This window comes from Balaenoptera acutorostrata, chromosome 12 (genome assembly GCF_949987535.1).
Source record: "Balaenoptera acutorostrata chromosome 12, mBalAcu1.1, whole genome shotgun sequence".
NCBI lineage: Eukaryota > Metazoa > Chordata > Mammalia > Artiodactyla > Balaenopteridae > Balaenoptera > Balaenoptera acutorostrata.
The window spans coordinates 62,106,587-62,120,476 of NC_080075.1; the positions used below are offsets into that span (position 1 = coordinate 62,106,587).

At 36.8% G+C, this 13,890-nt stretch overlaps 1 protein-coding gene across 2 annotated transcripts in view; it reads left to right on the plus strand.

Annotated features, from left to right (window-relative positions):
• MAP4K3 (mitogen-activated protein kinase kinase kinase kinase 3) overlaps nt 1-13,890 on the plus strand; it is a 198,489-nt gene that overhangs the window by 46,678 nt on the left and 137,921 nt on the right. For both annotated transcript variants that reach the window (XM_057558303.1, XM_057558304.1), the window contains exon 2: nt 9,332-9,389. In XM_057558303.1, coding sequence (XP_057414286.1) covers nt 9,332-9,389 — 58 coding nt within the window. The remainder of the gene's footprint in view (nt 1-9,331; nt 9,390-13,890) is intronic.

Sequence of the window (13,890 nt, forward strand, 5' to 3'; positions counted from 1 at the left end):
TTAGTTCATTTGACATTTGTGGTCTGCCAATTACCACTTAAAAGTGTTATTGATATGGAACAATTCCAACTTGAATTCCAAACAACTTAAAAAATAAACTTTGAAATATAACTTGTTGCTGTTTGTCTTTTATCAGTCATAGATTATTTTCCATGTCTACATACAATCATTAGCTGTTAAGTGCATCTTTTTTAAAAGTTAGTATGGTAGTCTCAATCTGTTTTTTTCTTTTTTGAAATTAGCATCATACAGTCCTAGAAATTTAGATCTTTAATCATCTGGTTTTAAGAAACAAAGAGCCATTCAGGTTAATTCAAGAAAAGAGAGGCTATTGTGAAGATACATGTGATGGGGAACTGGAAAGCTGTCAGGAACTCAAGGCAGCTTTGGAGATACGTTTCTTTCTCATGGTCTCTTATTTTTTTCTGTGCATTTGTTCTGTTCTCTGCTCTTTATTGTCTGTCTCCTCACTGTATCTTTCCTGTTTCTTCAAATCTTTATTTGCCCAAGGTCCTACTTGCTAAGACAGTGGCACAACTTTATGGCATCATTTACACACTGGGTTATATTGCATGGTGGTTCAAACTTCTTAGAGCTGTGATGTCTAATACAGTTGTCACTGGCCACACACTGCTTTTAAAATCAAAATGTGTAGGATCTATGTGCTGAAAATACATAATGTGTAGGATCTATATGCTGATAATGTTTTTATAAAACATTCATGAAAAGTATCAGAGAAAACCTAAATAGAGAGTAGTGTTCATGGATTGAAAGATTCTGAATAGTAAAGGTGTCAGCTCTCCACAAATTGATCTATAATTACAAGCAGAATCTCAGCAGGGTTTTTTAAAAATTAAACATAGACAAGGTGATTCTAAAATTTCTATGAAAAGGCAGAGGACCTAGAATAGCTAAAGGAACTTCGAAAAAGAAAAATAAAGTTGGAGGAATCACAATATCTCATTTTTAAGACTTAACTGTAAAGCTCTAGTAATCAGGATTGTGTGTGGTATGGGCAGGGAATAGACACAAGATCAATGGATCAATATAGAATCTGGAAATAGACCCACACAAATATGGGCAATTGATTTTAACAAAGATGAAAGACAATTCAATGGAAGAAAGATAGTCTTTTCAACAAATAGTATTGGAAGAGTTGGACATATACATGCAAAAAACAAAAAAAGGCAGGAACATTGACCTAAACTTCACAAAACAAAATTAACTTAAACAAAAATTAACTCAAAATATACCATAAATTTAAATGTAAAACTTCTTGTTTTAGAAGAAAGCATAGGAAAAAATCTTTATGACTTGAGGTTAAGTAAGGTCTTGGATATGATACCAAAAGCATAATTCATAAAAAAAAAACAGTTGAAAAAAAAAAAAAAGAAAACAGTTGATAAATTGGACTTCATCAAAAGTAAAAACTTTTGCTCAGTGTGTTAGTTTGCTAGGTCTGCCATAGCAAAATACCACAGACTGGGTGGTGTAAACAATTGAAATTTTATTTTCTCACAGTTCTGGAGACTGGAAGTCCAAGATTAAGGTGTTGTTAGGGTTGGTGCCTCCTGAGGCCTCTCCTTGGGTTGTAGGTGGCTGCCTTCTTGCTGTGTTCTCACATCGCCTTTTCTCTGTGCACGCACAACTCTGGTCTCTTCCTCTTATAAGCACACTGGTCCTGTTGGATTAGAGCCCATCCGTATGGCTTCATTTAACCTTAATTACCTCTTTAAAGGCCGTGTCTCCAAATACAGTTACATTCTAAGGTACTGGGGCTTAGGACTTCCAACATACGGATTTTGGGGGCACACAGTTCAGTCCATAATGCTCTGCAAAAGACACTATTAAGAAAATGAAAAGACAAGATATAGACTGGGAGAAAATATTTGCAAATCATATGCCTGAAAAAGAACTTGTATCTAGAATATATAAAGAACTCTCAAAACTCAACAGTAAGAAAATAAACATCCCAATTAAAACATGGACAAAAGATAGAAGACACTTCACCAAAGGATGGCAAATAAGCACATGAATAGATGTTCAATGTCATTAGCCATTAGGGAAATGCAGACTAAAACCACCGTGAGATACCATCACCTACCTGTTAGAAATGGCTAAAAAGTACAATCCCAACTTCTAGCAAGGAAGTTCTGGAAGAACTGGAGCTCTCATACACTGCTGCTGGAAATGAACAATGGTACAGCCACTCTAGAAAGAACTTGACAGTTTCTTTAAAGATGATACATATACCTACTGTATGGCCCAGTCCCTCTCCAAGGTATTTTTATAATCTGTACACAGATGCTTATAGCAGCTCAATTCACACTTACCTAAAACTGAAAACAGCCAATATGTCCTTCCAATGGTAGTGAATAAACTGTGGTATATCCATGCAATGGGATACTACTTAACAATAAAAAGGAATAAACTAATGATACATGCAGCAACTTGGTGAAAGAAAATAGTCTCCAAAAGTTATATGATGATTTAATTTACATGAAATTCTTGAAAAGGCAAAACTGTAGTGGCAAAGAACAAATCAGTAGTTGCCAAAGGTTGGGCTGAAGGGAGAATGTAACTTTCAAGGGAGGTTTTGCAGTGATGGAACTTTTCTGTTTCCAGATGGTGGTTAACTCATTTTATGCAAATCTATGCATGTGTTAAAACTACTAGAACTATATTTTTAAAAGTTGATTGTTTTCCAGTTAAAGCTAAACGAGTCTTGGGGATGTAATGTACAGCATGGTGACTATAGTTAACAATACTGTATCGTATATTTGAAAGATGCTAAGAGAATAGATCTTAAAAGTTCTCATCACAAGAAAAAATTTGTAGCTATGTGTGGTGATGAATGTTAACTAAACTTATTGTGGTAATCATTTAGTAATATACACATATATCAAATCATTATGTTGTACACCTAAAACTAATACAATGTTATATGTCAATTTTGTCTCAAATTTTTAAATATTTAAATATCTCAAAAAAATTTAAAGCCTTTCAAATTTAAATATTGCATACACAAATAATTAAATACAGTTCAGTTCTTCAGTTGTATTAGCCACATTTCAGTTGATCAGTAGCTCCATGTGGCATGGGGCTACAGTAGTGGACAGCGCAGGTATAGAACATTTCCATTAATGCAGAAGGTTCTATTGGATAGTGCTGTTTTAGAGTGGGGGTCAGCCAGTTTTTTCTGTAAAGGGCCAGATAGTAAATACTTCAGGTTTTGTGGGCCACATGGTCTCTATCTCAGCTGCTCAGCTCTCCTGGTGTATTGTGAAAGCAGCCATAGACAATACTTAACCAGATGAACATGGCTGTCTTTCGGTAAAACTTCATTTGCAAAAACAGGCATGTTTGCTGACCCCTGTTTTCGAGAATCTGATTGGCCTATTTCCCTTTTCATGTCAGCTCACGGTTTATTGGTAGAGTGACCTTATAATTTACCGTCCAAGTTAAATAAAATTTTAATTATAAATTTGAGAGTGAAAGTGGGCGCTGTTAATAATTCTGCTAGGGCAGTTGGCATAACCCGCAAGTGTCCTGGGCAAACCAGGAATGTACATCACCCTGGCTATCAGTCTTCCTATGAAGTGGTTGCCTTTGTAGTAGGCTCATACCTAGTCCAAGAAACTGTGGAAAAGCAAACAAAACTATTCCTTCAGCAGGCGCTGTGGGTTAGCCATTTTTCTCTGAAATGAGTATTTATATGGGAGGCACCCTGAGGTTTGGCCCGCCCAGTACACTCAAAATAGCCTGTTTTCTGTCCCTGTGCCTTTGTTCATGCTTTTCTTTCTGTGCCCTCTTTCCCATGCCTCTTCTGTGTTTGTTGTAATCCAGCCCATCTCTCAAACCTCTGCTTAAGTGGTATCTCCTTCATAAAGCCATCCCTGTAACACCCCTTTCAGACTTAAAAGTTGGTACTTACATTTTATAAAATTCACATGGCACAGTGCCTTAGACCAGGCGCCCAGACCTGGCTGAGCACCAGAAGCAGCACTTCAGTAGCTTTAAATACAGATTCCTGTGTCTCATCCTAAATCTGTTGATTCAGAAATCAGTGGCAGTGTTTTTATTGTTTTGTTTTTAAACTCCTCATACGATTCTTGTATAACCAGCCAGCTGGTTCAGTATTTGGAATCTGTTAATTTAGAGTTAAATTATTTGATGTAAACATTGACTTTCAGAATTAGAAGGAACCTTCTTAGAAATAGTCTTTTTTCACTTTCTTATTTTTAAATTGGGGGGAGAAGACACAAGGAAATTACTTGCTCAGATCCCATTGCTTGTTACTGGCAGAGCCAGCACTAAACTTTGCATTTTTTCACTCCCATTTCAGAACCTTTCTTCATATTCACGTTGGACAGCCCCTTCTGAGTAGTAAGCTTTGAATACCAGAAGGTGCTTGGTATATCGTAGATGATCAGATTTGTTACTGATAGTTATTTAACTCACTTTATATAACACATAGCACTTTTTTTTTTTTTTTTTTTTTTTTGCTGCTTAATGATCCATTCTTGATTATGTTGTTTACTCCCATTCCCACACTCAAGGAATACTTTTCTGATATTTGGAGATAGCTCAGCAGTTTGCATGAAATCATCTCAGAAAAACCTTTTCCCAAATTAATGCTAATATGAATGGCTTCTAAAAGGCTGACTGAATCAAACTGAATTTTGGGACAGCTTTGAAATGTAATAGTTTCCATGAGCTCCTCTAAAACTGAGATCAGCTCTAGATCTGCAGGATTTTTCTCACCAGGCCCACTCCCATTTGAGAAAGGTTACTGAGGATCTGTGGGAGTGTGTGTGTGGGGGGGGTGCCTAAACTTGAATGGGGATCAGGAAAATTCTTGTGGGAAGTGATAATAACCTAAGTTGAGCTTTAAAAGACATCTAGAAGTTAGGCCAGGGGAGGGAGTTAGGGAAAGCGTTTGTCTAGGCATTAAGTGCCAAAGGGCAAAAAGTGTGGATAGCACTGGAGATGGCCAGTTGTTTAGTTTGGCTAGAGCATAAAGTGCAAATTAAGGAATGACTGGAAATATAGACAGGGGCCAGGTAGTGAATGGTTTTACAGTTAAAATGTTGTATTTCACAATTGGCTATCCACATGCAAAAGGAGTGAAATTTGAGCCCTGCCTGACACCATATAAAAAGTCACTCAAAATGGATCAGAGACCTAAATGGAAGACCTAAACTATAAAACTCTTAGAAAAAGCCATAGGAAAGAAAATCTTTGTGACCTTGGGTTCCAGGCAGTGGCTTTTCAGCTATAATACTCAAAGCACAAGTAACTAAAAATAGGTAAGTCGGACTTCATCAAACTTTACAAGTTTTGTGCTTCAAAGAACACCATCAAGAAAACGAAGACAACTCAGAGTGGGATTAAATATTTACAAGTCATGTAACCAATAAGAGACATATCAAGATTTATAAAGAACTCTTACAAGTCAACAATAAAATTGACAATTAAAAATGGGCAAAGAATTGGATACACATTTTTCCAAAGAAATTCAAATGACAAACCAGCATATGAAAAGATGCTCAAGATTGTTAACCATTAGTGAGTTGTAAGTCAAACCACAAAGAGATAGTACTTCACATTCACTAAGAAAACAAAAGTTAAAAAGCCAGGTAATAATAAATATTGGCATGGATGTAGAGAAATTGGAATCCTCATACATTGCTGGCGATAATATAAAATGGTGCAGCCACTTTGGAAGAAAGTTTTAAAGTTCTTCAAAAAGCTAATCATACAGTTACCATGTGATTCAGCAATTCCACTATTAGGTCTGTATCCAACAGAATTGAAAACATAGGTCCACACAGTGTTCATAAAAGCATTGTTCATAATAGCCCAAAATGGAAACAACCCAAATATCCTTCAACTGATAAAAGGATAAACAAATGTGGAATTGCCATACAATGAAATATTGTTCAGCAGCAAAAGGAATAAAGTACTGATATGTGCTGCAACATGGATGAACCTGAAAACCTTATGCTCAGTGAAAGAAGCTAGTCACAAGGGACCACATTTTGTATGATCATATTTATATGAAATATCCAGAATAGTCAAATCAATAGAGACAGAAAGTAGACCAGTACTAGTTGTCAGGGCCTGGGAGGGGGAGGAGTAGGGGAGTGACGGCTGATGGGTCTGGGGGTTTCTTTCTGGAGTGATGAAAATGTTTCACATTTAGATAGGAATAATGGTTACATAATTATGTGACTATACTAGAAACCACTGCATTGTACACGTTAAAAGGGTGAACTTCATGGTATGTGAATTATATCCCAATAAAGCTGTTATAAAAAGTGCTGTATTTAGTAAATAATTTAAATTCTCTGATAGGGAATTTGAATTTGTGTCTTTAAAGCAATGGTGTGTACTCCTGAAGAGTTCTAAACTCAAGAACAACATGATCTGAACATCGCTTTCAGAGCATGTGAGAATGGTGGTCAAATCAATGATGTGGCAGAAGACTGGGTCTAGAAGCTGAGAATACGTATCCTCAGTTTTCTGCCCTGGGCAGATCTGTAAATTTTATGTTACTGATACTGATTTAGAAATTCTTAACTTTATACACGGTAATATTTTATAATATTTACCTTGCTCTCATTTTTTTCCTAATCAGTTTCTCTAGGTGATTGAAAAAAGAATAGCAGGTACAGAGTATTAGAATTAATATTAATTTTTTTTAAGAAATCCACGGTCTTTTATTTATTTATTTATTTATTTATTTATGACTGTGTTGAGTCTTCGTTTCTGTGCGAGGGCTTTCTCTAGTTGCGGCAAGTGGGGACCACTCTTCATCGCGGTGCGCGGGCCTCTCACCATCGCGGCCTCTCTTGTTGCGGAGCACAGGCTCCAGACGCGCAGGCTCAGTAATTGTGGCTCACGGGCTTAGTTGCTCCGTGGCATGTGGGATCTTCCCAGACCAGGGCTCGAACCCGTGTCCCCTGCATTGGCAGGCAGATTCTCAACCACTGCGCCACCAGGGAAGCCCAATATTAATTTTTAAAGTTACCTGTGTGTAACCTTGGCTGCTGTGAGTTTAGAGACAGCAAAATATGACTTTTTTAGCCAGAGGACCAAGATTCTTGATGAATCATTATGCTTTAAACACCTTCCATTAATAAACGTAAGGATTTTGATGGGGAAAAAGCTCAGAAATTCAGGTTTACTGAGGGTTTTTTGTTATTCTTCTTCCCTTTTTGTGAATTATCTTGTCTGTCAAATAGCTTACATATTGGAGAATTCCAGTATTTTAAAACTTTTTATCCTTTAGAAAATTCTAGACTGATTTAAATTTTGAAAAATTGTATTCATAAGTCAAACCTATAGTAAATAATTGACTTTAGTAAGCTAGTTATCACTAGTTTACTGTCATAGTTTTTCTGTTAAATATGTGCTGGTGTAACCATTAATAAACCTATTTTTAGAAGAGTACATTGTGTACTGCAGCCATTTTGGACACTTTGTGTAACTTGTGTTGTCAATAGAGATCGTGCCCTCTTGTGGTAAGCTGGGAACAGAACTTCAGCTGTAAAAGTAATCACCCTAGCTTTCTTTGAGTTCATATTTTTTGCTAGTGCATACTCTGAGTTTATTTTCAATAAACAGAAAACAAAACTATAGCAAGATTTTTAAATGGAGAATTGAGAATTGGAGAGAGTAGTGTGTTTTGTCTTATTTTATTTGGAGAAGTGCTAAAAAAGATGTGGGTTAACGGACAGTATCAAGGAGGAGCCTAACAGGGAAAAGATATCTCAGTGTGAGGAAAGGCAACGAGTTCTGAGAGTGTTTGAGAAGATTTATGACTAACGTTGATGTGATATCCTGAATATTTTACAGGTACACTCTGCCCCATCCTCCTTAGAAAATGCTCCCAGAATTTCTATTCCGTGTGTGTGTGTGTGTGTGTGTGTGTGTGTGTGTGTGTGTACCTTCTTATCCTAGAGAAGGGAATAAATACTTATGTGGCACTATTTGAACTGTCTGTCTCATATAATGGAAATTAAGTTTAGTTTGAAATAAATGTTGAAATCTGTTTTGAACTGCCTGTAATAAGTTGGCATCCTAAGTGTTTATTAGTCATGGGGATTTTTTTTCAAAAGGAATGAATTTTCCCTGAAAATTTTATTTTAATGTTTTCTTAATTTATATTTTTTAATACCTTTGTTCTTCTTTGAGTTTAAAGGTTAAATTTTATATTTCAGCAGTGACTGTGTCCCATATATATCTTCTTAGAAACTGATTTTTTTTTTTTAATGCCCCAGTATTCTTAGAAGGATTCCGATGTTAATGCTGTTATCATCCCTTGTGGGTGATTCACTGATCTTTACCAATCCACTAATAAGAAGTGTTATAACTAAGTATTATTCTCATCACATGAATGAATTTTTCTGTGATCAGGGAATTGCATATATTGGTCTTCATTGGTTGATATGAAAATCAGTTTATTAAGTTTCAGTTCATAGTTTAAAACATTATTTTGAAAATTCTGATTCAATTATAAAACATTTTAAATTGACAAAAGTAACTGCCATTTTTATACAAATTGAAAAGACAATTTCTGCTTATTTATACATAATTACAGCTGTAAACACCAGCAATCTAATATTATGGATTGATTTTTTTTTAATGATTTTTATTTTTAGTATGTGGCTTGTAAAAATATATTTGGTTTGTATTAACCGTACTTATTTCATTGTACTATCAGGTGTGTTTAAACAGATGCAGGGAGGTTGTTTTTACAGTTAAAAAATGGTGCTTGCTTTTCATATTATGAAGTTTTCAAATTTAAAAGTTTAAAGCTAGTTAATTCAAAATTTTAACAAACCTTTGAATGAAAGGCAATAGAATGTAATGCTTAAAAAAGCTCAGACTCTAGAGTTAGACTGCCTGGGTTAGAATCCCAGCACTGTCACTTAATAGCTAGATGGCCTTGGCAAGTTCTTTAACTTGTTGGTGCTTCAGATTCCTCATCTGCAACACGGGAATAATATTAGTACCTACCTCATAAGATTGTTGTAAGGATTAAACGAATTAATATAAAAACACTTAGAATAGTGCCTGATGTATATACTAAGGTCTGTGCTTCTGTTAACAATATTATTATTATCACCATTATTAAATTTATACATGGATTAATGTTGAAATTCATTTTGAAGAATATACTGTTTGTTTTGTAAATGTAAATCACTTTTGCAATTCTTGCTTTAAAAAACTTTTCTGAATAATTGAAAATAAATAAAAGCTCAAATGACATTTTATGAAGTTTTTATGAAAGCTTTGTTCACAATTATCTTTTCTTCTCTTTTAGGCACGGAATGTTAACACCGGTGAATTGGCAGCAATTAAGGTCATAAAATTGGAACCAGGTAAATTCATTGACATTTGGTGTTTCTTATTGCTCTCAGCCACTGGATAGCTTCCAGGCTTGTTTTAATGATGTTTGGTCAACCTTCTCTTGTTGTTCTCAACATCTGGCAAATAGGACTGGTGCCTACTCTTTCCTTCACCTCTTTGAGACCTGTAGACATGTTGCCCAGTTCTTCCCTGAAAAATAACTAGTAATTGCGGGAGGGAGGGGAGCTCCTGAGCGGACTTTGTTCCTTCTGGATGCAGTTGAGCTCCCTTGTCACACATCGTTAGCGGTGTATTTCCAGGTTAACGCTGTCCAGTGATGAGGGGCAGTGTGACGCAGTGGGAAGAATGGGACTGAAATCTGGTCGTTGTAGTACAGCTCTTCGTGTCCCACTCTCCTGCTCTGTGAACTTGGGCAAGTAACTTCAGCTCTTGAGTCTCGGTTTCCTCAATAAACCTAGCTCTCACATTTCACAGGTTGTTAATATTGTAATAGCTACCTTCCACCTTGAGTAGCTTGTCAAGCCCCTAGGACTGCTCCATATTTTTCGTCTGCTTCAACTGTTTTCTATCCCTGAATTCCACCCCCCACCCTGCAAAACCCATGTCTTTCTGAACTAACTACATACCCTTCCCTCTTTTTCTCCCTCCCACCATAAGTAAGTAAGTGTACTAGTGTCTAGACTGAGTTCCACGGCAATGATAGTGCCTTTCTGAAGGTGCCTTTCAGTATGGGCACAAATACATCCAGTAATTTTATTTTTTTTTTAAGTGTAGGCAACTTTTTCTATGAAAGTCGAGATAGTAAAATACTTTAGGCTTTTTGGACCACAGCTAGTCTCTGTATACAGTTCTCTCTCTCTTCCTCCCTCTCTCTCTCCTTTCATCCTCCTAAAATATAAAAACCATTCTTTGCTGAAAAACCATTCTTAGCAAACCAGACCACCTGCGCCTGTAGTTTGCCCACCCCTGATTTAGATCATCAGTAGACTTTTTAGAAGTGCTATTAAGATGAAGTTTGAAGGATGTGTTGACTGACTGTGATCAAACCACACTCAAATATAATGAATTTAAAAAATACTTTTTAAGTTATAGGTATTTACAGATTTTTATATTCTAATTATATTCTACCATCACATGACAAAGCTTTTTCTGTTCTCTGACTCTCCTGTTGTTTAGTGGAAATTTGAAATTGACAAAATCTGAGGTTAAGAAAGAAATTAAAGGTTTGACATTTGAAGCAGGGCCTCCATTTTTAATCATTAAGAAGTGGCTATGTTATTGATGAAGTAGTCTCTAACTGGTAGCAGTATGTGCATACATCATTCCCTCATATCAGTTTAGTGCCTCCTCTTTCAGGAAGCCTTCCTCCCCTGACCCCTGCCCTGACTAAGATGACTCCTGCAGGAATAGCTCTGGAATAGCACTTACCACAGCTGTGCTTCCAGAGTTGCCTTTCTTTGTTCCTAAGTTTTTTTTTTTTTTTTTTTTAAGGATTTTCTTTTTAATTAATTAATTTATTTATTTTTGTCTGTATTGGGTCTTCGGTTCGTGCGAGGGCTTTCTCCAGTTGCGGCAAGCGGGGGCCACTCTTCATCGCGGTGCGGGGACCGCTCTTCATCGCGGTGCGCGGGCCTTTCTCCATCGCGGCCCCTCCCGTTGCGGGGCACAGGCTCCAGACGCGCAGGCTCAGCAATTGTGGCTCACGGGCCCAGCTGCTCCGTGGCATGTGGGATCTTCCCAGACCAGGGCTCGAACCCGTGTCCCCTGCATCAGCAGGCAGATTCTCAACCACTGCGCCACCAGGGAAGCCCCTGTTCCTAAGTTTTAATCGAATTTATGTCCACAGCACTCAACTTAGCGTTGGTGCATAATACACATTCAGGACATCTTAAAATTTCCTTTAAAAAATTAGGAACTTAAAATCTTATTGTTCATCAAGTCATTTGTTTCCTGATTAGTGAATTTTTTGTGTTATGTTCATCTTGAACACTGCCTTATATATATAGATCATTGTAATAAAAGAAAACACAATTAAATAAAAAGAAAAAAGCTTATTCCTATTCTGCCACTCAGAGATAACAAGAGTTACTACCATATATGTTATTAGATATACACTTAAATTTGGTTAACATCGGATTCCCTACTTGTGTGTTCATAGCAGTCACCTGAATTTTTTTTTTTGGCTGCATGTGTGGCTTGCAGGATCTTAGTTCCCCGACCAGGGATTGAACCCGGGCCCCCTGCAGTGGAACTTGGAGTACTAACCACTGGACCGCCAGGGAATTCCCCCTGAATTTTTCCGTTTAATTTCTTTGTTTTACTTTGTTTATATCCTGTGAGAAATGTTTAACTTGTTGGTGAGCTTGAAGTATATGGCACAGTGGTTAAGTGCACAGACTCCAAAGCCAGACTGCTTTGATTTTGGTCTGGCTTGACCACATTGCTTAAGCTTTTCGGATGGACCTCTGTTTCCTCATCCCTAAAATGGGGATAATAATAGTAACTTCCTCTTAAGGTTGTTGTAAGGATTAAATAAGCTAATATATCTAAAGCACTTTAAAAGTTTCTTAATTTGCCATAATGACATAGCAATTCCACTCTTGTGTATCTACCCACACAACAACTTTCACACACAAGTGTTCACAACAGTGTTATTCATGATAGACAGAAGCTGGAAACAACCTAACTGCCCATCAACTGGTAAGTGAATAGACAAAATGTGTCCATACAATGGAATACTGTTCAGCAATAAAAAGAAACAAACTGTTGATACATGCTGTGACATAAATGAACCTTAAAAACATGTAAAGTGAAAGAAGCCAGACAAAGGAGACTACATATTATATGATTCCATTTATGTGAAATGTTCAGAAAAGGCAAATCTACAGAGTCAGAAAGTGGATTCGTGGGCTGGTGTATGTGGCGGGAGGATTAATAGTTAATGGGGGACTTCCCTGGTGGCACAGTGGTTGGGAATCTGCCTGCCAATGCAGGGGACACGGGTTCGAGCCCTGGTCCAGGAAGATCCCACATGCCACGGAGCAGCTGAGCCCGTGTGCCACAACTACTGAGCCTGCACTCCAGAGCCCCAGAGCCACAACTACTGAGCCCACGTGCCACAACTACTGAAGCCGTGTGCCTAGAACCCGTGCTCCACAAGAGAAGCCCACACGCCACAACGAAGAGTAGTCACCCCTCGCCTCAACTAGAGAAAGCCCGCGTGCAGCAACAAGGACCCAACGCAGCCAAAAATAAATAAATAAATTTATAAAAAAAAAAAAATAGTTAATGGGCATGAGGAATCTTATTGGGTAATGGAAGTATTCTAAAACTGATTTACAGTGAACTTACTTGGTGAATTTACTAAAAAAAAAAAATCATTGAATCATGCACTTGATATGGATGAATTACATGATTTTAAAATATGCCTTAATACAGTTATAAAAAATAACCACAATACCATTGTAGTCTCTTACAATATTAATAATAGCTTCTTAATAACAAATAAGTTTCACACGTTGTAATTAGTTGATGTGTCTCAAATTTCTTTTATATCCATAGGTTCTGCCTTCATCTCTGTCTTTTTCCTTGCCTTTTGTTTGTTTGTTTGAAGAAACTTGGTTATTTGTCCTGTAGGATTTTCCCTCAGTCGGGGTTTTGCCAGCTGCCCCCCTGTAGGATCATTTAGTGTGTTCTTCTGTGAGTTAGTGGTTAGTTCTAGAAGACTGATAAGATTAAGGTTTGATCTGGCATGTGGTGGAAGAGGACAGCTTTGTTGGTGGTGTTATGTTCTCATTTTTCTAAATTACAATTCTGGTATCCAGTCTTTGACATTTTGAAAAACAGAAACTAAATCTGAAATAGTCAAGTGTAGTGGAAATGATTTTAAGAATTTGCATCCAAAGTTGGGTTTTTTTTCCCCCCTTTTTTTTTGATAACTGATATCCAGTTTGAACCTGAAGCTAGATGAAAACTTCTTTGGCTATTTGGACAAAATTGTTTACTTAAATGTGAATTTGGTCTGAGTATCTCACTGGGGCTTCTAATCTTATTCCTGTGGCTTTAATTTAGATTTGATTTTCTCAATTGTTCTTTGATTAAGCATCAGTCTGTAACATTTTTTAACTTAAATTGCAAAGACAATGTTTGATCATTGTAATAAAAAGTAAAAAAATACAATTAACCAAGAAGAAGAAGCTAAACATCATTCATCATTCTGCCACCTATATAAACACTTGACTTTTAGTGATTTTCTCTAGATTTTTTTGTGTATTTATGTACAGGCATACCTAGTTTTATTGGGCTTCACTTTACTGTGCTTCACAAATACTGTGTTTTTTACAAATTGAAGGTTTGTGTTGACCCTGCATTGAGCAAGTCTGTTGGCACCATTTTTCCAGTAGCTTTTGCTCACTTCGTGTCACTGTGTCACATTCTGGCAATTCTCATAATTCAAACATTTTCATTATTAGTATAACTTGTTATGGTCATCTGTGATCAGTGATGTTAATG